The sequence below is a fragment of the Dysidea avara genome, chromosome 4 (genome assembly GCF_963678975.1).
Source record: "Dysidea avara chromosome 4, odDysAvar1.4, whole genome shotgun sequence".
Taxonomy (NCBI): Eukaryota; Metazoa; Porifera; class Demospongiae; order Dictyoceratida; family Dysideidae; genus Dysidea; species Dysidea avara.
The window spans coordinates 30,635,562-30,656,855 of NC_089275.1; the positions used below are offsets into that span (position 1 = coordinate 30,635,562).

General features: G+C 41.4%; 2 protein-coding genes across 2 annotated transcripts in view; one reads left to right on the forward strand and one right to left on the reverse strand.

Annotated features, from left to right (window-relative positions):
• The window catches only part of LOC136254635 (fasciclin-2-like), a 372,927-nt gene that overhangs the window by 99,922 nt on the left and 251,711 nt on the right, over positions 1-21,294 (forward strand). The window lies entirely within an intron of this gene.
• On the reverse strand, positions 1,814-5,875 carry LOC136252724 (uncharacterized). The gene is made up of 4 exons (XM_066045291.1): positions 5,783-5,875; positions 3,933-5,726; positions 2,381-3,814; positions 1,814-2,272 (listed from the first exon to the last, which is right to left on the reverse strand). Exons 1-4 carry the CDS (start codon positions 5,873-5,875, stop codon positions 1,829-1,831), a joined length of 3,765 nt encoding a protein of 1,254 aa, XP_065901363.1. The 3' UTR covers positions 1,814-1,828.

A 21,294-nucleotide genomic window follows, 5' to 3' on the forward strand; every position in this document is an offset into this window, starting at 1 on the left:
TGAGGCAGGTGGAACACTACAATTTGTTGTAGTAACACAAGTAAGCCATCCCATACATCGCTCAGCTCCAGCTGTCACTACCATGCTTTTCCGTTGCCAAATACAGCAAAAGCTGTAGGCTCTATAGGCATTTCTGGGGCATAGCGATACTGTATATTAAATTTATTAGGTTCTGTGGAAGCGTTTTTGGCGTGTTTCTTCCCAGTGACTCAGATACAAGCCTTCAAAGAGCTTGTTTCACTCGAAAAACTACTAAAAGTTCAATAAAACGCCAATACAACCAGTAACTTAAAAAATCACTTACACAGGACCTAGATATGTATTTTAGTTGTTTAGTCACTTGTGTTGAAATTATAAGGATTCAGTAATCTGTTAGTCTTGTTTTTGGCAGCACGTTTTTATAAAACATCGCTCTATTGTGGACTACACACCCAAAAACAGTCCTTGTTCTGTAGTAAAAACAAACAAGTACAATTAGTTGTATTGCTAACACATACACAGTTGTTGAAATTATTTATCCCTGCTTGGTTTAAAGTAGGTTTTGTAATTTGTTCCGCCCTTGCATTTTAAACTATTCCGTAACCTTAAATACCATGAAGATACAATGAAAAAACCACAATGTGTAATAATTACGCTATCAAGATTAGCTAGTAAAAAATTGAATACTTGCCATGCCTACCAGATAAACCACTTCAGTGTACAGATGGATTAATCACCTTAGAAAAGCCCTTCAATAGTTGAGAAGAATCAGATTTAAAGCCACAGAGTTATAACACTAAATCCAACTCCGTGTAGCAAGTGCAAGATGGAGATACTCCAATAGAGCAGTCACTCTAATAGAGCAGCCACCCTGAAGAGAGATCAGCTAGAAACAAGTTACCCTGCAGAGAGATCATCTACCAGAAACAAGAGAGAGATCAGCAGGAAACAAGTCACCTTGCCAAGAGATCAGCTAGAAACAAATCACCCTATAGAGAGAACAGCTACCTTGTAGAGAGTTCAGCTAGAAACAAGTCACCCTGTAGAGAGTTCAGCTGCAAAGAAACCACCCTGCAGAGAGTTCAGCTACAAAGAAGTTACCCTGTAGAGAAATCAGCTAGAAACATGCCACCCTATAGTGTGATCAGCTAGACACAATGTAGAGAGTTCAGCTACAAGTAAATCACCCTGTTGAGAGTTCAACTACAAACAAGTTACCCTGTAGAGAGAACAACTAGAAACAAGTCACCCAGTAGAGAGATCAGCTACAAACAAGTTATTCTGTAGGGAAGAATTGGCATGTAATAAGATCTAATCCAAAACACTGAAGCTGTAAAAAAAATGCAGCCCTTGAAAAGGCCATGGTGAAAAAGATGTGAAACATGTGGCACAAAATTCACCTGAATTGTCGTTATTAAAATTTTTAACATTAACCTACCATCACAGCCATTTCTTGGCCACCACCTTGGATTTCACATCTTTTTTCACCATGCCCTTTTTCCATTAACATACCATCACAGCCATTTCTTGGCCGCCTCCTTGGATTTCACATCTTTTTCACCATGGCCTTTTTAAGGGCCGCACCTTTTTTACAGCTTGGCTGCTTTAGATTAGATATCACTTCTTTTTGTATTTGTGTAACAGCACGCCAGCCACCAGAGGAATCAGGGCAAGAAGAATCCAAGGAAGAATCGCAGCTTAACAGTTCACTTTATTGAGGGCTAATTTGGAAGGCAACAATATACATTTTAATGCCCTAGTTATACAACAAAACATGTAGTGACCTCAATGACGTGTCATGTAGTGATACAAATAACAAAATAAAAATCAGGTGATAACAGTCAGTCAGTCAAGTGAGTGTCACTCCATTCAGCTTCTCTATCACACTCCTCCCTCCTTCTTTAGCATCACACAGCTCTGTTGAGACATCTTCCCAGTATGGTAATCTGGAGAGAGTATCTGCGTTAGCATTATCAGTACCCTTCCTATGTTGCACTTGGAAGATATATGGCTGTAATGCCAGACTCCACCTCATCAGTCTACTATTGTGATTCCTGAATTTTGTGAGCCACTGTAAGGCTCTATGATCTGTCTGAATCACAAACTGTCTGCCCAGCAAGTAAACTTCAAAAGCTTCGATACCCAATTTGACAGCCAAACACTCCTTCTCAACTGTCGAGAACCGCTGCTCTCTAGGTAAAAGCTTCTTGCTAAAGAAGGATACTGGGTGATCATGTCCCTGATCATCCTGCTGGCTCAGGACAGCTCCAACCCCTACTTCGGAGGCATCTGTCTGTAAAATAAAAGATTTAGTGAAGTCTGCATTTTTCAAAACAGCAGATGACAACATTATTTCCTTTAGCTTACTAAAGGCCTTGCTACCTTCATCATCTAAACTCACATGTTCCGGAACTGACTTTCTGGTGAGGTTGGTGAGAGGTGTAGCAATAGTGGCATAGTGAGGAATAAAACGTATATAGTAGCCAGTTAATCCAAGGAAGGATCGCACTTGCTTCTTGGTTGTCAGAAGCGGAAACTGGGCTATTGCTTGAAGCTTGCCCCTCTCTGGCTTCACCACTCCATTCCCCACCACATGCCCTAAATACTTACACTCTGTCATAGCCAACTGGCACTTAGAAGGTTTAGCTGTCAAACCCAATGACTGAAGACGCTTCAACACTGCCTGGAGGTGTTCCAGGTGATCTTCCCAAGAACTGCTAAACACAAAGAGGTCGTTGAGGTAGGCACTGGCAAACTTGTTCATTCCTCTAATAACATGATCCATCATGCGTTGGAATGTAGCCGGTGCCCCACACAGACCGAATGGCATCATACGCAACTGATATAACCCCTGGGGTGTGATAAAAGCAGTCTTGGGACGATCCTCTACAGCAACTGGCACCTGCCAATATCCCTTCGCCAGATCTAGAGTGGATATGTATCTAGCCTGACCCACCTTGTCCAGGATATCATCCACCCGTGGCATCGGGTAAGCATCAACCCGTGTCACAGCATTAAGTCTTCTGTAATCCACGCACAGCCGGATGGTGTTGTCCTTCTTCTTAACAACCACAACTGGTGAGGCCCATTCACTGCTACAGGGCTCAATAATGCCCTCAGCCAGCATCGTCTCTACTACCTTTTCTACAGCTTCTCTATACACATGTGGCAACCGGTATGGCTGCTGACGGACTGGAGTATCTCCTCTAATGTGAATGTGGTGTTGACAGACTGAAGTCCATCCACATTTACTACTCATCACCATCTTAAACTTTGCCAGCAAGTCATACAACTGCCTCAACTGTTGCTTAGACAGCTGGTCACTTACAATAGGAGCATCACTACCCTCACACTTCCATGTGGGCATATACTCTTTCATGTCCATTTGTTCTACTAACCAAAAACTTGTAGCTACTGGTGGATACCACTTCTTCAGCATATTCACTTGAAATACATTCTTCCTCTTCCTCTTATTTGGCATCAACACCTCATAATTCACCTTACCTACCCTGCGTAGTATGCGATATGGCCCTTGCCACTGAGCTAACAACTTATTACTACTATTAGGTAACAACACAAGTACCTCCTCATCTGGCTGTAGCTCTCTCTGCCTAGCTGTCTGATCATACCACTTCTTCTGCTGCCCCTGTGCTGCTCTAACATTCTCTTCCACCAGCTCAGTCATCTCCTCCAACCGTTCACGTACTAAGAGAATATGTGACGCAACACTCTCATCACTCTTCTTGTTGGCTTCCCACACTTCTTTAAGCACATCAAGTGGACTTCTAACTTCTCTTCCATATAGAAGCTCAAATGGGGAGAATCCTGTTGTGTCCTTGGGGAACCTCACGATAAGCGAACAAAATGTAAGGAAGCAGCCGGTCCCAGTCTCGTCCCTCCTTATTAACAAGCTTCCTCAAGAGCGACTTCAGGGTCTTATTGAACCTCTCTACCAATCCGTCAGTCTGCGGATGGTAAGGAGATGTACGGATCTGGTGTATCCGCAAGAGGTTGTACAACTCCTTAAGAAGTTGCGACATGAAGTTGGTGCCTTGATCCGACAGAATCTCTCTTGGAATGCCCACACGAGCAAATAACTGGATCAGGTGCTCTGCCACTGTACCTGCATCAATGGAACGAAGAGGCATGGCCTCTGGATACCTAGTAGCATAGTCGCACACTACCAATATATGCTGGTTACCTCTTCTACTGCGGGGCAGAGGACCAATAATGTCCAAAGCTATACGCTCAAAAGGCTCCTTCATTATTGGTGGAGGTATTAGAGGTACTCTCCGATGGCTTCCCTTTGCAGTACGCTGACATTCAGGGCATCGGCGACAGTAGTCTGCCACATCACGGAATAAAGCTGGCCAAAAGAACCGTCTACTGATTCTCTTAACAGTCTTGTCTCTACCAAGGTGACCTGCTAGTGGGATAGTGTGAGCCAACTTACACACTATCTGGTGGAACTGCTCTGGTAAAACCAGTTGTTCTACAGCTTCCCCTGATTTTTTCTTCGGGGTCCACACATGATACAGCAGACCATCTTGCTCAACAAACTGCTTAGGGCTTCTCTCCCTCATATCCCGAATTCCCAGAACCTCATCCTGCAGCTTACGCAGCTCCTGTTTAGACTGATTCACATTGGGGATATCTTCTTGAAGCCTCTTAAGACATGCCCATTCATACCGGTCCTTCCTCTTGTCTGATCGTGACTTCTTTGATCTTACAGCCCTATCATCAACAAACATGTCATCACCAAAATCAAACTCACCTGACAACACAAACTGCTCGTTGCTATCCGCACTAGGAGAAACACTCATTTGCTCCTCCGGTTGTCCCGTGGCTACCTCAGGTTCCTGTACAGGCTCTACACTACTGGAAGAATCAGTTGATTCCCCTTGCTCTAACTGGGCTGCTTGTGCTAGGGCCTGACGCCTAGTAACCACCATGAGGGCCTGTCCACCATCATTGGCTCTCAACAAATTCAACAGCTCAGGAACATCTGTCCCCAACAACACAGACTGTGGTAAAATCTCTGATACCACAACCTCCACTGACACAGCCTGTCCATGCACTTCCAACTCCATATTGGCAAGAGGATACACCACAGTATCCCCGTGAGCACACTGGACTGTAACAGCCTCACCTTGTCTCAGCTTCTCGTCACTGACAAGGTCACTATGGACTAAGGTCCTAGAACAACCAGTATCTAATACAATATCAGATACCAACTGACCTTCCACCATACCCTCACACCTACTCAAAAACTTACTCTTAGAGGATTTGTAAGGATTCCTTGCCCCACAATAAAATGAGCCACTTGGGCATTGCCTTGATGTATACCCCCTACCTCCACAATTGTAACATACTAAGGGCTTGTCCTCCCGTTTCTTCCTCTCTCCCTTTACAGCAGTCTCTCCCTTCGTAGCATCCTCCCCTTTTGAGGACACTCCTGTTGCCACCTTCGTAGGGCAGTCTCTCGCCAGATGACCAGGTTGCTTACAGGTAAAACATGTCCTTTGCCTGCTTTTCTTTGGCTCCATACCTGGAACCCAAAGATCCCCCTTCCTGGCTTGTCTGTAGTCCTCAGCCAGTCGACCAGCTTCCTCACTAGTCCGCGGTTTCCTCTCATTGACCCATACTTTAATCTCCTCAGGCAGGACCTCCACAAATTGCTCCTTCACCAACTCATCGACCACTGCCTGGCGATCTGCACGTCCCTTCAGCCACTTTTCTGCCAGATCCTGGATACGGATAACAAGCTCCACAGGAGTTTCATTCTCATTTGGTCTCACATCACGGAATCGTCGTCGGTGGTCTCTTCATTGATGTCGTAACGACGAAAAATGGCTGCTTTCACTGTGTCATAGTCCTTTGCGTCGTGGTCGCTCATTGCAGCATAAGCCAATCGTGCCTTCCCTCGGTTAGCCCTCGAACTAATTATTCATAGTGCCTCCTGCTGGTTTCCCATTCAAGGCGTCTCACTTCGTCATATTGGCAACGTTCCTCTAGTCGTGCCTTCTAGAAGAGTTCTCGTTCTTCTCTACGGTTCTCCTCTTGTCTGCGGGATTCCTCCATCCAGGCCTTCAGTAGCTCTGCTACTTCTGACATTGCTGGTTCTGTCTCAGGTTGGTAGCTCCTCCCAGAGCGCAGCATACGCGAGCTAGCTAGCAAGCTTAGTAGCCGTAGAACGAATCGACCACTCCTGTCACCAGGCGTAACAGCGCGCCAGCCGCCAGAGGAATCAGGGCAAGAAGAATCCGAGGAAGAATCGCAGCTTAACAGTTCACTTTATTGAGGGCTAATTTGGAAGGCAACAATATACATTTTAATGCCCTATTTATACAACAAAACATGTAGTGACCTCAATGACGTGTCATGTAGTGATACAAATAACAAAATAAAAATCAGGTGATAACAGTCAGTCAGTCAAGTGAGTGTCACTCCATTCAGCTTCTCTATCACAATTTGTATACACCAAAGCTATATTATTGCCAGCTTTGGGGTTATTTTAACCTGTGTTTTTTCTTCACTTCAGAGAAAGAAGAAAGACATACAAGCAGAGTTTTCTATATTAACTACTGTATTTTTTTATCAGTAATTAATCAAAATTTGAAATTATTACGTGCAACTGATCTCTCTACACTGTGATTTGTTTGTTTCAGTTCTTTACAGAGTGATTTTTTTGTAGCTGAACTCTCTATAAGGTGACGTGTTTATAGTGGGTCTCTCAAACAGGGTAACTTGTTCCTAGCTAATCTAAAAAAGGTGATTTTTAACTCTCTACATGGTGACATTGCTCTAGCTGATCTTTCTACAAGGTGACTTATTTCTAGCTGATGTCATAGCTTATCTCTCTAGAGTGTGATTTGTTTGCAGCTGATCTCTCTACAGGGTGATTTGTTTTTAGCTGAACTCTCTGCATGGTAATTAGGTTGTAGTTGAACTCACTACAGGCTAACTTTTTTGTAGCTGATCTCTCTACAGTGTGATTTTTTTTGTAGCTTATCTCTCTACAAGATGGTTCATTTGTAGTTGACAAATGAGCAAATTTTAAGATCATGTGTAATTGCATCCATGAGTTATTGAATATTTTTGAAACGCATTCATACTATAGCTGATCCTTTTACAGGGTAACTTGTTTCCAGCTGATCTCTCTACAGAGTGACTTGTTTCTAGCTGATCTAACAGGGTAATCTGAACTTTCTACAGGGTGACTGGTTTCTAGCTGATCTCTCTATACAGGGTGACTTGTTTCTAACTGATCTCTCTTTAGGGTAAATTATTTTTAGCTGATCATTGGGAGACTTGCTTTTAGCTGATCTCTCCACAGGGTGAATTGCTTGTAGCTGAACTCTGTACAAGGTAACTTGTTTCTAGTTGTACTCTCTAGTTTGTAGCTGAACTCTCTACAGGGTAACTTGTTTCAAACATTATCTCTCTTCAAGGTGACTTGAACTCTCTACATGGTGACTTAGTTCTAGGTGATCTCTCTGCAGGGCAGATCATTTCTGGTTAACCTCTCTACTTGTGTCTAGCTGATTTATCTACAGGATGATTTGCTTGTAGCCAAATTTTCTACAGGGTGATTTGTTTGTAGCAGAACTCTCTACAGGATGACGTTTTGTAGCTGATCTTTCTACAGGGTTTCTTGTTTCTACTAGCTGATTTGTTTCTAGCTGAACTTTTTACTAAGAGATTTGTTTGTAGCTGAACTCTCAACAGGGTGATTTGTAGTGTAATTGGACACACTACAGGATGACTTGATCAAGCTGATCTCTCTAAAGGGTGCCTTGTTTCCAGCTGATCTCTCCATAGAGTGATTTTTACTAGCTGATTTCTCCACAGCATGATTTGTTCTAGCTGATCATTCTACAGGGTGACTTGTTTCTAGCTTAACTCTCTACAGGGTGACTTGATTCTATCTGATTTTTCTACAGGGTGACTTGTTTCTAACTTATCCTTCTATGGGGTCAAGTTGGTCTTTGTATAGGTTGATTTGAAATGTCAGTACAGGGTGACTTGTTTCTAGCTAACTAATCTCTCTACAGGGTGACTGGTAGCTGATTTCTCTACAGAGTGACTTCTTTTTGGCTAAACTCTCATTTTGTTTCGAGCTGATCTCTCTACATGGTTGCTTGTTTCTAGCACAGGGTGACTTGAAAACTAGTTGAATTTTGCAGCATAACTTGTTTCAACCTGATCTCTCTACAGAGTGATTTGTTTCTAGCTGATCTCTCTACAGGGTGATTTGTTTCTTAACTGAATGCTGTACAGGGTGATTTACTGATCAGTGTATTGAGAGATTTTTATATTGCTAAACTCTCCGCAGGGTGACTGGAAATGTAGTTGGAACCTGTGTAGCGTGATTTTATCAAGCTAATCTCTCCACAAGGTGCCTTGTTTCCAGCTGGTTTCTCTGCAGAGTGATTTTTTTGTAGCTGATCTCTCTACAGCGAGATTTGTTTCTAGCTGATCTTTCTACGGGGTAACAGTTTCAAGCTAATCTCTCTACAGAGTTACTTGTTTGTAGCTGAAATCTCTACTGTGTGACTTGGGCTTGTAGATGACTCTCTGGATGATGAATTGTCTTTACAGTATATAGCTGAACTCTATACGGGGTGGCCTGTTTGTAGCCAAACTCTCTACAGGTGACTTGTTTGTACTGCAGCTGAATTCTCTACTGAATGACTACTGAACTCTCAACTGGGTGACCTATTTGTAGCTGAACTATCTACAGGTGACTTTTTGTAGCTGGAATCCCTACTGAAGGACTTGTTTGTAATTGAACTCTCTATACAGGTAACTTGTTTGTAGCTGAACTGTCTAGAGGGGGATTTGTTTGTATCTGAACACCATATAGGGTGACTTATTTGTAGCTGAATCTCTACAGTGTGAAGTTTTGTAGCTCAACTCTCTACTGTACAACTTGTTTAAGCTGAACTCTCTAAAGGTAACTTGTTTGTAGCTGAATTCTGTAATGGGTGACTTGCTTGTAGCTGAATTCTCTACAGGATGGCCTGTTTGCAACTGATCTTGTGTTTGCATGCAGCCGAACTCTCTACGGGTAACTTCTGTGTAGCTTAATTCTCTACTGGGCGACTTTCTTGTAGCTGAATTCTCTACAGAATGGCTTGTTTGCAGCTGAACTCTCCACAGGGTGATTGTTTATAACTGAACACTCTACCGGTAACTCATTTCTAGACTGAATTCTCTACCAATCTACAGGATGGCTTATTTGTAGTAAACTCTGCATAGGCTGATTTGTTTGTAGCAGAATGCTGTATAAGGTAATTTGTTTGTAGCTGAACTCTCCACAGGGTGATTTGCTTGTAGTTGAACTCTCTACCAGGTGATTTGTTTGTTGCTGAATTCTCTAATGGGTAAACTAGTCTGTAGCTGTACTTCGCAGGGTGAATTGTTTGTAGCTGAACTCTCTACAGGGCGATTTGTTTGTAGCTGAACTCTCTACTGGTGAATCGTTTGTATATAGCTGAATTTTCTAACATATACCTAGCTTGTAGCTGAACTTAGCAGGGTAAATTATTTGTAGCTGAACAGGTGATTTGTTTGTAGCTGAACTCTCCACAGGATGATTTGTTTGTAAGTGAACTCTCTACCGGGTGATCTGTTTGCAGGTGAACTCTCTCCTGAGTGACCTGAACGATTTACAGGTGACTTGTTTCTAGCTGAATTCTCTACCAAGTGACTTGTTTCTAGCTGAATTCTCTACCGAGTGACTACCTTCTAGCTAAACTCACTTTTTTATAGCTGAACTCTCTACTGGGTGACCTGTTTGTAGGTGAACTCTACAGGTGAACTCTTTTTGGCTGATCTCTCTACAGGGTGACTTGTTTGTAGCTGAAATCTCCACAGAGTGATTTGTTTGTAGCTGAGTTTTGTAGCTGAGTTCTGTACTGTGTGACTTGTTTCTGTGTAGCTGAACTCCCTCTACTGGGGGACCTATTTGTAGCTTAACTCTCTACAGGTTACTAGTTTCTAGCTGATCTCTGTATTATATGGTGGCCTTTTGTATATAGCTGAACTCTTCACAGGATACCTTTTTGCAGCTGATCTCTCTACTGTGGGGCCTGTTTGTAGCTGAACTCTCTACAGTCTACTTGTTTCGTGCTGTTATCTCTAAATAGGGTGGCTTTTTGTAGCTGAAATACTCCACAGGGTGATCTGTTTGTAGCGGAGCTCTCTACTGGGTAACTTTTTTTAGCTGAACTCTCTACTGGGTGACTTGTTGCGTAGCTGAACTCTCTAAACAGTGACTTGTTATGTAGCTGAATGCTCCAAGTTACTAACGATACTGAATTCTCTAATAGGGTGACTGTGCTATTAGAGTATCTTGATCTAGCTTTTGCCGAGGGGTCCGACACTTCAGAGAGCGTACGAGATTTCCAGATTTCTACTGTGATTTCTGATTTCCAGGTTGATTTCTGCTTATTTCTGCCCACACAAGCTTTAGTTTACGTAAAACATCTCCGATTTACAGAGAAATACAGAAGTTAGAGGCCTTGATTTCTGATTTCTACTGCAGGAGCGTACGAGATTTCACAAAGTGTCGGACCCCTCAGCTTTTGCTACAAGTAGTTTGCTTTTGGATCATAACTAAGTGGTTTGTAATCCGATTCTTCTGTACTACTGCAAAGACTTTCTATGATGATTATTCCAGCTACATACCGATTTTCAACTCATTGCTCTAAGCGGTTTGCCTGGTAGGCGTGAAAACAAATAGTTTTTTATTTATAAAATTCGATCGCATAATTGCAACACAGGTTGGGTTTTGTGTCATATCTCAATGGTCTTTATCTGGATTCCTTTCAAACCACAAAAAGGCACTCCTACAATGGCTACTCCATCTACACCGTAATTTTCAACTCATTCCTCTAAGGAGTTTACCCTGTGGACATGACCTTATTTTACACAAATAATTGGTCATAACTTGGTGAATTTGTACCGGATTCCTATTAAACTTGGTACTGCGATTTGCCTTAATAAGCCCTTTATGTATACTAAATTTCAGCTTGATCAGAGTACGCATTTGCATTTTATGGCAGATTTTGTAAAGTGTACAAAAAGAAAAAGAAAAAAAACCAAACTTTGGCCACTCATATCTCGGAAATAGCTGGAGTGATTATCTGAAAATTTGGAATGTAGACTCCCCTACCTAGTCGGCACGTTTGTTTCAAATCTAGTTTCAATCGTATAAGGGATCACGGTGCTACAAAGGTGTGAAAATCACATTTTCGTGCTGTTAATATACTCACGGTGTGGTGCGCCGGCTTCTTGGGCCGCACATTGATCAATATAATGATATAAAATTTGTACAATTGCTGATAATATCAAAAGTAGTTAAATATTAAAAGTCAACTTCAAATCTTTTTAAGGTGGCAGCCAAGAAATGGCTGTGATTGTGTAGGTTAATGGTACAAATTGTAATAACGGTGATTCAGGTTAAATTGGTGTAGCACTCTTTTTTACAGCTTGACCCTTTTGGATTAGATTTCATTCCATATACCAAATAAAAATATTTTGTTATAACTGACTGTAAAGGTTTTTGCCTGCCCAGTAATCCTCAAAACTCCCCTGCAGAGCTTATTGCAACAGAACTACGTCAAGACACAATGATCAAAGACTCTGATAATTTAAAACAGCATACACCTTTTATACTAGAACATCAGTTGATTACTTTACATCATCAGGTGACTATACAACATCAGGTGACTACATTAATTAATGTTTTACATGTACAATAACAGTAAACTCAGTTAAATTGGGTGCTGCTGCTAAAGTTAGGTCAGCTTTGTTACATATGCCCTCCGATGATTAAGCTCGTCTGATTGTCGTCTGATTTCTGGCTCCGTAATTATATGGAGAACTTCTTGAACCATCCTGAGGGACCAATGATAGTCTGGTTGTGGCTCTTGGTGTTAACTTGCGCTTCCTACATTTCTTCTTCTTTGAAGACACTGTTTCAGTTAGTTCACCAGTTATCTTTAGTTGTGGTTGACTCATAAATTTTTCTACCCATTTGGGTGGTCGTCCAGGTTTAGATCTTTTATTTCCATACCAATAGTACGTACAAGGAAATGACAAAGGACAGTTCTTGACTCTCATTTGGTGAACCTGTAATGGTGGATCATCTGGGAAATACACTTTAACAACAGTCACATCTCGGTTGTCCTTTGAAATAACTCGAAAAGGGCCACGCCAAGGCTGTGACAGTTTGCATAATTTGCCAGTCTCCTCTGAAGGGAAATAAACAAACACCCAGTCTACAACTTTGTACCTTGGGTTGGTAGCTACCTTGTCATATTGATGTTTGTATTTATGCTGAGCTTCCCGATTTTCCTTTCCTGCCATAGTCTTTGGTGAAGAAAGCATCTCGACTAATTGTTCTCGATAATCACTGATGTCAACAGGCTGGTGTGAAGTGGTTGGCACTAGTTCCGCTTCTGTTGGCGAACAGCAATCAAAGCCGAACAATAAATAAGAAGGTTTCTCACCTGTGGAACTATGGTGCATGTTACAACAGGCCCATAAAGCCCCTGGAAGGTAAGTGTCCCATTGAGATCCAAACTTAGCTGCCTGTTTCTGGAGCATTGCTTAAAATGTTCTGTTGAGCCTCTCAACCATGCCATAACACTGTGGATGATGGACAGTTGTGTTCAACTTTTTGATTCCTAGTAGCCTACAAGCATCCTGCATTAAAGTTGACAGAAGATTAGTTCCTCTATCAGACAACAAGGCTTCTGGCACACCACATAGAGGTACAACCTCTTCTGCTAATAGTCGAGCTATTCTTTCAGCCTTCTGATCCGGCATAGGAAATGCCATAGGCCATTTTGTAAATAGGTTTTGAAAAACTATTAAATACCTGTTTCCCCTTGTGGTTAGACAAAGTTCCATGATGTCAACCCCGACGATCTGAAAGGGATGATCGACAGGGATTGGCTTCAGGGGTGGAATTGATTTCTGTTCTGATCTTCCCCTGAGGGTAGCTTCTAGCATAATCCATTAGGTCTTTATATATATGGTTCCACCACCACCTTCTAGAAATCATCTTAAAAAGTCGTGGACTAGAAAAGTTACCAGCTAGGACTCCAGCATGATGTTCTTCCATAAGCTGTTGCTTCAGTGAGGTAGGGACCACTATCTGTGGTAATTCTCCTTGTTTAGAATCTAACGGTATAGTATATTGCCTGACATGGTAAAGCGCTGTGCTAAAGTGATCACTTCTTGTGCCTGCTGCCCATTCTCAGGTAGCACACTATCTCTTAAATACAGTATGATAGGACTCAGCTCAGGATCTGCTAACTGTTGTGAACTAAAATTATTATAATTAGTTGTGTCATCATGGGCTGTTTATTCAGAAGATCAACAATATTCTCTGGTGTCCTGCTTGAGGAAATCTTGGCTACTTGTACTTCTAGTTCTCCATCCTCTTTCTCAGGTGCAGGTAAGTTGGACTGATGGGACAGTGCATCAGCATGACAGTTTTCCTTCCCAGCTTTGTGTATAAACTCTAATCTTCCAACACCACTACCATGAACCTTGATCCACCACCATGCATGCTTGCCTGTGGGATTAGGGGTCCCCAATACTGCCTTTACCGCAGCATGGTCTGTGTAGACAGTCACTTGGTATCCATACAAGTAATACCACAAGTTGGTGATTCCCCATACTATTGCTAACGTCTCCAATTCTGTGACTGGATAATTCTGCTCAGACCTTGAGAGTGAGCGACTAGCATATGCTAGGGGATGCAACTTCCCATGATCTTGAACTTGTGATTGAATAGCTCCCAATCCCAAAATACTTGCATCCATCTCCAGTACAAAATCCCTGTCAAAGTCTGGGTATACAAGTACTGGTACAGTTATTAAACAAGACTTGAGGTTGTTAAAGGCAAACTCACATTCTGCTGTCCAGTGGTATGCTACATCCTTCCTTTCATACAACGGCTGTGCTAAGGAAGAGTAGCCTTTGACAAATCTCCTGTAATGTGATGTCAACCCTAAACATTGCCTAAGCTCTTTCAAAGTTGTAGGAACTGGAAAGTCTTTTACTGCTACTATGTTCCTGATACTGAGTTTAAAACCATTAGGAGTGACAAGATGTCCTAAATACTCCACTTCTGAACAACAGAACCTGCATTTCTGAGGATTAAGTTTCAAGCCTGCCTCCTTCAAACTCTGAATGTTCTGGAAAACACAATAATGTCATCCAAGTACACATCCACAAATTCCTGTTCAGTGTCCTTCTTTAAACCCAAAAGCAAATTTTGCATTAACCTTTGAAAAAAGGAAGGCGCATTCTTGATGCCAAAGGGCATAACACAAAATTCATACAATCCTCTATGAGTCACAAAAGTTGTCTTCTCCCGGCTAGAAGCACCCACTCTAATCTGCCAGTAGCCAGACTTCAAATCTAAGTACTTGGACTGGCCCAATTTGTCTAGCAGATCATCTATCTGTGGCAGTGGAAACACCTCAGGCTTGGCAACTTCATTGAGTGCTCTATAATCAACATGAAATCAGTGAGCCATTACGCTTCCTTACTAACACTTTGGGGCTTGCCCATGAGTTCTTTGATGCCTGTATGACTCCTTCCTCTTGCATCTTGCTCAGCTGTACAGCAATCTCCTCTCAAGCTGCAAATGGAACCCATCATGTTACTTGCTTCATAGAAGTTGCACTATTAGTGCTTATGTTGAACTCTACTAGACTGGTCTCTCCTCTTTCTCCTTCAGCAATTGAAAATATGTGATGATACTCCTCTAGGGTGGTAAGTAGTTTGTCCATTTCTGCCAAAGACAACACCTGGAAATTAGAAGAACATTTCGTCTGTTTCTTTAATTCTTGCTTCCTCCAGTGAATGTGCTCATTTGAAAAAGTTCGGACATTCATCACACATGAATCATCCTTCCCTTCAGAATGATGACTACCAATCTCATCTGCATTGGCTTGAATCAGGTCAACTTTAGCAGCCTTCCAAAAATGCATACCTTCCTTAAGCACCGGAGTATACAAGCTAGTGTTAAACACAACAATAGGTGCACTACCACTTCCATCATTCCTTATTAGACAATCATTTACCATAAGTGTGTTATGCCAGGACTGGTCAAGCTCCAACATAAGGTAAGTAGTATTTGTTGACTCCTTAACTTCCACCAGAACCAAGGCTGAACTATCAGCAGGTAAGCGAACAGTCTGGATAAGACTGATCCTGGATTTCTTTTTCTTCTTCAACTTACTATGATCTGCAGCTGGAAAAACTGATTGGACATCAGGATGGTAAGTAATAATATTTAGCTTACAACACACATTCTCAGAAAGTAGTAATATATCAGGTGCATCTAACTTAACATACACTCTTTCACACATTGACTTCTCACCAAATTTGATCTGTAAGTCCAGTTGTCCATCCAACTTCAACAGTTGGTACCCATAAGTACAAGCGGTTCTATCAGGTGGTTTAAACTGCTCCCTTTTAATTACACAAGCTGTAACAATTTCTTGGAATGCATTTCCACTAAGTATCGTGATGTCAGAGCCAGTATCTATAATTTCTCTGATTGGGAGTCCCTCAATCTGTACCTCAATGCTCTTAGGAGTACTGGTAGTCTGAGTAACTTCCTTAAGCTGGACTGTGGACACTGAGGTCTCAATGGGTGAGAACAAGGAATCAACTATCTTTGAAAATTTGTTTGGAGATATCTCTATGGGCTTGTCTTCAGTTCTGACTACCCAGTTTTTCCTTACGCGACTCTCACTCTTGGTAGCTTTACACAATCATGAGTAAGGTGATCAAGACTATCACGTACATAACATCTAACCTGCCTTTGAAATGGAAATAACTTTTTCTTGTTATTCCTTTTTGCTCCTGAATCCTGCCATTGATAATTTATGTTAGTCTGTGGGTATGAAAACAGGGTAGAAAACTCTTTTTAGTATACTGTTTTTTCCACTTCAATTCTGCAAGTCATCTCTCTTCATTTTTTGCAGCTATGCAAAGCTCTTTATAGCTTTGGGCTTCAGAGATGGCTGGAGCTTTACTAATGAGATCATTTCGCAGGCCATCCTGTAGTTTACCATACAGCAACACATCTCTAGCTTCTGCTGACATCGGGTCATGACCAAACGCCAGCTGAAATGTGCATACCAACCTTCTGCTGAAATCAGAAACACTCTCGGATTCCTTTTGAGTGATGTGTCTAAAATCTATAGCCGACAATGTTTTACTGCTGGGATCTAATCATACTCTCAATCCAGAAGTAGCTGACTTGTAAGTATCACGTTCAGTTTAACTCATAAAATTCCACTCAAGTAAAGCTCTACCACGCAAATATCCAGCCAACTGCATGAGCGTTTCACTATCAGTCCAGTTATTCCAAGCTGCAGCTCTTTCCAATGTTGGTAGCCAATCATCAAAACAGGTTTCAGCATCTTCCCCAGTGGAAGTATCTATTGGAGGGGCTTTACCTCGATGCTGTACTGAAGTGTCACTCAATGAGACTGGGAGGCCTGCTTGTGTTACTGAAGGGCTGCTAGAGATAGCAGTACTCATGTGCAACCCAGCGCATGGTACATTCCAAACATGGGGCATCATTGTAGACACAGTCCTTGCAGGATTACCAGAGACAATACTAGGTAGCCCTGTATGAAATGACACAGAAGGTAAAACAAATGATGGTGGTACCTGTACAGGTTGTCCTGACTCCATTGTTGGCGGCATATGAGACTGCCCAAGTAGCTTTGATGATGTTGTGACTCCATTGCTGGCAGGCTTGTCAACAGCAGTGGTTACATGTTTAGGAAGAACTGGAACAGTTTGATTGGGCAACAAGGTATCTCTGTGGAGATCAACAGTAGAGGAGGGTAAGAGCCTGCTAACATTAGTGGCTCCACTAGAGTGTCCAGACAGAACAGTCTGCTCAGTTGCAAGCGACGTAGTCACAGCACTCTTCATTCCTGTCTGTTTCCTTAGATACTCTAGTTCCTTGTCTCTCTCCCACAAAGCATAATCAAACTCACAAATCTGGTCACGAATGTCTTTCCACAACTCCTTAACTCTAACCTTAGCCTGTAGAAGTTCACATTTAAGACATTACACTTCGGAACCTGAAGAATGTTTTCTTAACTCTTCACATTCCAAAACTAACTTAGTCATCTTTTCCTCAGTTCCAGCAAGTGATTGTGTAAGCTGCTGGTTCTCAAGAGCCAGTTCTGTCTCTCTCGCCTCAGTCTCAGCAAGTAGCTTGGTCAGCTGCTGACTCTTAAGGGCCAGCTCTGTTGCTTTCTCCTCAGTCTCAGCAAGTAGCTTGGTCAGCTGCTGGTTCTTAAGGGCCAGCTCTGTTGCTTTCTCCTCGGTGTCTGAAAGCAAGCACTTACACTCCAATATAGCTAACCTCTGTTTCTCTGATAACTGTCCAAGTGAGCAAATCTCAGCATTGGCATTCTCCAAGGTTTCATGTAATCCTGTGTCAGTAGGTTCATCCAACACACTCTCTCTTGAGCTTGCCAATGAGGGACAAGAACTAACAGGAGCTAAAGTTGGGCGTTCACCTGGCATTGAAACTTCAAAGAATGCTCCACCTTCATCATGTAGCTCTAACCTCTGTAGTCCGCCTGAAATTTCCTTGATTACTAGTTGCACATTTGCAGGATCTCTCTCCAGTTTCCTTAGTTTCCCTTCCACCATGACTTGGAGCCAGTGCTAGTGACAGGTAAATCTAAAGATTGAGCCAATAAATGCCATTGTTCAATGTCAATACGCCTAGAAATCAGAGGATAAGCTTCTCTACAACCTGAAAGCTCCATTTCTGTCCTAAACTTAATAGACAAAATTAATGTCCACTATGGGCCAATTTATGGACTAGGCTAAAGCCTTATTGCTCACTGTCTGTAAGGGAGTCTCCCCTAGCAGAGTAAGTCCATTCACTCCTATCTTGGGAGGACCTCCACTGTAAAGGTTTCTCCTTCCCAGTAAGCCTCAAAACTCGCCTGCAGAGCGTATCGCGACAGAATCACTTCAAGACTCAATGATCAAAGACTCCAATGATTTAAAACAGTATACACCTTTTATACTAGAACATCAGTTGATTACTTTACATCATCAGGTGACTGTATTACAACATCGGGTGACTACATTAATTAGTGCTATACATGTACAATAACAGTAAACTCAGTTAAATCAGGTGCTGCTGCTAAGGTTAGGTCAGCATTGTTACATAACCATTAATAGTCATGCACAAGTATATTATAAATTATTAATTTAAAAATTAAGTAGGGATCCAAGTGATGGAACCAAATGACAAATGGTGTTGCCATAGTGAAAAATGCCCATAGCATAACAACATAGTAGGTAGTGAAACAATAAGTGAATGATGGTATTGCAGCATAGCTCAGTGGGGAAATTCCTAACAATGATTTTATTCAATGCCAAAGTAGGGATTTTTTCCACCAAGCTATGCTGTAATACCATCATGTTTCAGCACTTTTTATTGCCTCATTTTAAAATTAATGTACTAGTTTGTGTTGGTTTTTGTCAGCTACCGTAAAACAGGAAAATTTTGACAGAAAATTTTTGTCTGTTAATATTTTGGTGCAACATATTTTCGCCACTGGCATAATTGACAAAAAAAAATTGACAGGATACCTAACGTTAATATCAGTATTCGCAAATAATTTATATAGTTCATCATTTTAATTTTCATCAATACGGCCAGCAACAAAAAATTTTTGACAGCAATTTTTTTTTGATTTATGGTATACATGTGTGACTGTTCTATTAGGGTGACTGCTGTATTAGAGTATCTCAAGTCACTATTTCTTGTGCAGGTGTTATGATCATAATAGATTTTAAAGTGGTGTGGTCTCGGTTTTTGATCATTAAGCTGGCATTATAGGCATGACATTGAGTTACAGGTAACTACCAAACATAAACGCTTTAACAAGTTTATGGCATCTAAATATGCTGCTTAGATAAGAAAAATTAATGCCTCCATAATGCTTCCGTGTAGCTTCACCATACACTAGGACTCGTAATTAACACGCATTGCACGAACTATTAGCAGCCCGAATGCACAAAAAGTAGTTTAACAAAGTAACTCACACGTAATTCACCATAGTTTGGCATGGAAGACGTTTATCGCATGTTTTGGCAGGTTTTGTTTGCAACCCACAATCGATTCTATTGTGAGTGACATGGCAAAATATTTCCGTGATATTTCCAGTACTTGTCCATTTACATTAACAAATGTAACAGCAACGTTACCTTCTCCCACCCATCATCAAAGGATTTAGGTATGTCTATAAAAGCAATCCAGTAGTATAACTCGTATTGGCAGGGGTGATTGATCACTCAGTGCGGCGAGACTACCAGCCTTCACCGGCGTGGGTGATTAGTTGTACTGGCGTGAGCCCCACAGTCTATTAGCCTGCACTAAGGCACATGCATGGGCAACTGTGCTTTATTGCCCACAAAGAGTGCTTTATTGAACGAATAAAGCACTCTTTGCAGTGCAGTAAAGCACTCTTTGTGGTCTCGAAGCACTGTTGGCCAGCTGAGAGTGCACTTTATGAAAGTTAAAGTACCATTTTTCCTTTGATCTCGCCCACACAAAGTTCTATAATTTTTCTTTACGAATGTTTGAATGTTGTTACACCCATTTAATTAGTACAATAATAATAATTTTGTATTATGAACATGTACTAAAGATAGGTTTGTGTACATTTCTGAAACCTTTTACCTCAAATTAATGTTAAAAACAACCATGCATATAAAAGTAAAAACTTACTCTTACAATGATAATAATTGAGCATGGGCGAGATAACGAATGTTCGAATGTTGAAATTTACATTCGAATGTTAAGCTTATTGAACATTCTAACGAATGTTTGACATTTGTTCATGCCCTACTATGTAGGTGGAACCATTGTGGGATTAAGTTATATGTCGTTTTGAAATCGTCACAGTGTTACACTGTATAACAAATCATGCGATTAGTAGAGAAGATTGGACGTGTTTTCGAATCAAAGCTTGTAGCAAGATTATCATTGCTTCTGTTAGCTGGTGGATCAAAAACAGAGTGATAGCTACTGTGACAATAAAGTTAAAGCCAGCACTACCAAGGGTTTAAAGTAAGTGGTAACAATGAGTAGATTGTTGTCAATGGTTACAGGTTTTTGCAATTGAATTCGTCGCCTTTGCGATTGAATTCGTCCCGTTTGCAATTGAATTCGTTGGTATTGCAATTGAATTAATTCGTCCCGTTTGCAATTGAATTCGTCAGTTTTGCAATTGAATTCGTCGGTTTTGCAATTGAATTTGTCGGTTTTGCAATTGAATTCGTCGGTTTTGTAGTTGAATTAGTCGGTTTTGCAATAGAATTCGTCGCTTTTGTATTACAATTCGTCATAAACAAAACGGCTCCAAGAAACCAACCCGTTCATTAAGAGATGAACTATTTATGCCTTGGAGAGTTACACTTGAGACACTAGAAAGTAATTGGAGCTGGTGGTATGTGAAGTTGATAGCTGTCTGAGAAGTTAATTAACTTACTCGCGAGTGACCACACCCATCGCGAATGGCGTAGTAGAGTTTGGAATGTTGCTGGATAGGCTGTAGAGGAAGAATTATTGCCTTATAAAGAGTTGTTTACTACTGTTTTACTTGAACAAGTTCTTGTAGCAGCTGCTACATCATGTTTTCGTGTTTCCTCCAGCTGCCATTCTTGTTACAGACGAATTTAACTGCAAAAGCGACGAATTTAACTGCAAAAGCGACGAATTCAATTGCAAACGGGAAGAAAGGAAACGTCATTTTCACACTTTTGTATCTCGGTGATAGCTTATCCGATTGAAACCAAATTTGCTACAGAGTTGCCCTCCAGCTAGGGGAGTCTACATTCCATATTTGAAGGAAATCACTCAAGCCATTTCCGAGATATGAGCAGCCAAAGTTTGGTTGTTTTTTTCTTCTCCGTCTTTTCGCACACTTGCAAAAATTGATATCAAATGCAAACGCGTGCTCCGATAACCTTGAAATTTGGCGCACAGAAAAGGAGTCCAAAGGCAAATCCTAGCATCAAATTTGGTGCAAATCCGATGAATGTTTCAGGAGTTATGACCGATTATTCGCGTAAAACAAGATCGATTTGTGGTCACGCCTACAGGGTAAACCGCTTCATGGAATGAGTTGAAAATTTCCATGTAGATGGAGTAACCATCATAGGAGTGCCTTTTGGTGGTTTGAAAGGAATCGAGATTAAGACCACCGAGATATGACACAAAACCCAACC

Bases quoted from the DNA above. Each gene is read 5' to 3' on its own strand.
- LOC136252724 (XM_066045291.1), bottom strand. From the start codon at position 5,875: ATGAGCGACCACGACGCAAAGGACTATGACACAGTGAAAGCAGCCATT. The intron at 5,727-5,782 runs GTGATGTGAGAC...ATCCGTATCCAG, and splicing joins AGACCACCGACGACGATTCC to GATCTGGCAGAAAAGTGGCT. The intron at 2,273-2,380 runs GTGAGTTTAGAT...TTTATTTTACAG, and splicing joins GAAAGTCAGTTCCGGAACAT to ACAGATGCCTCCGAAGTAGG.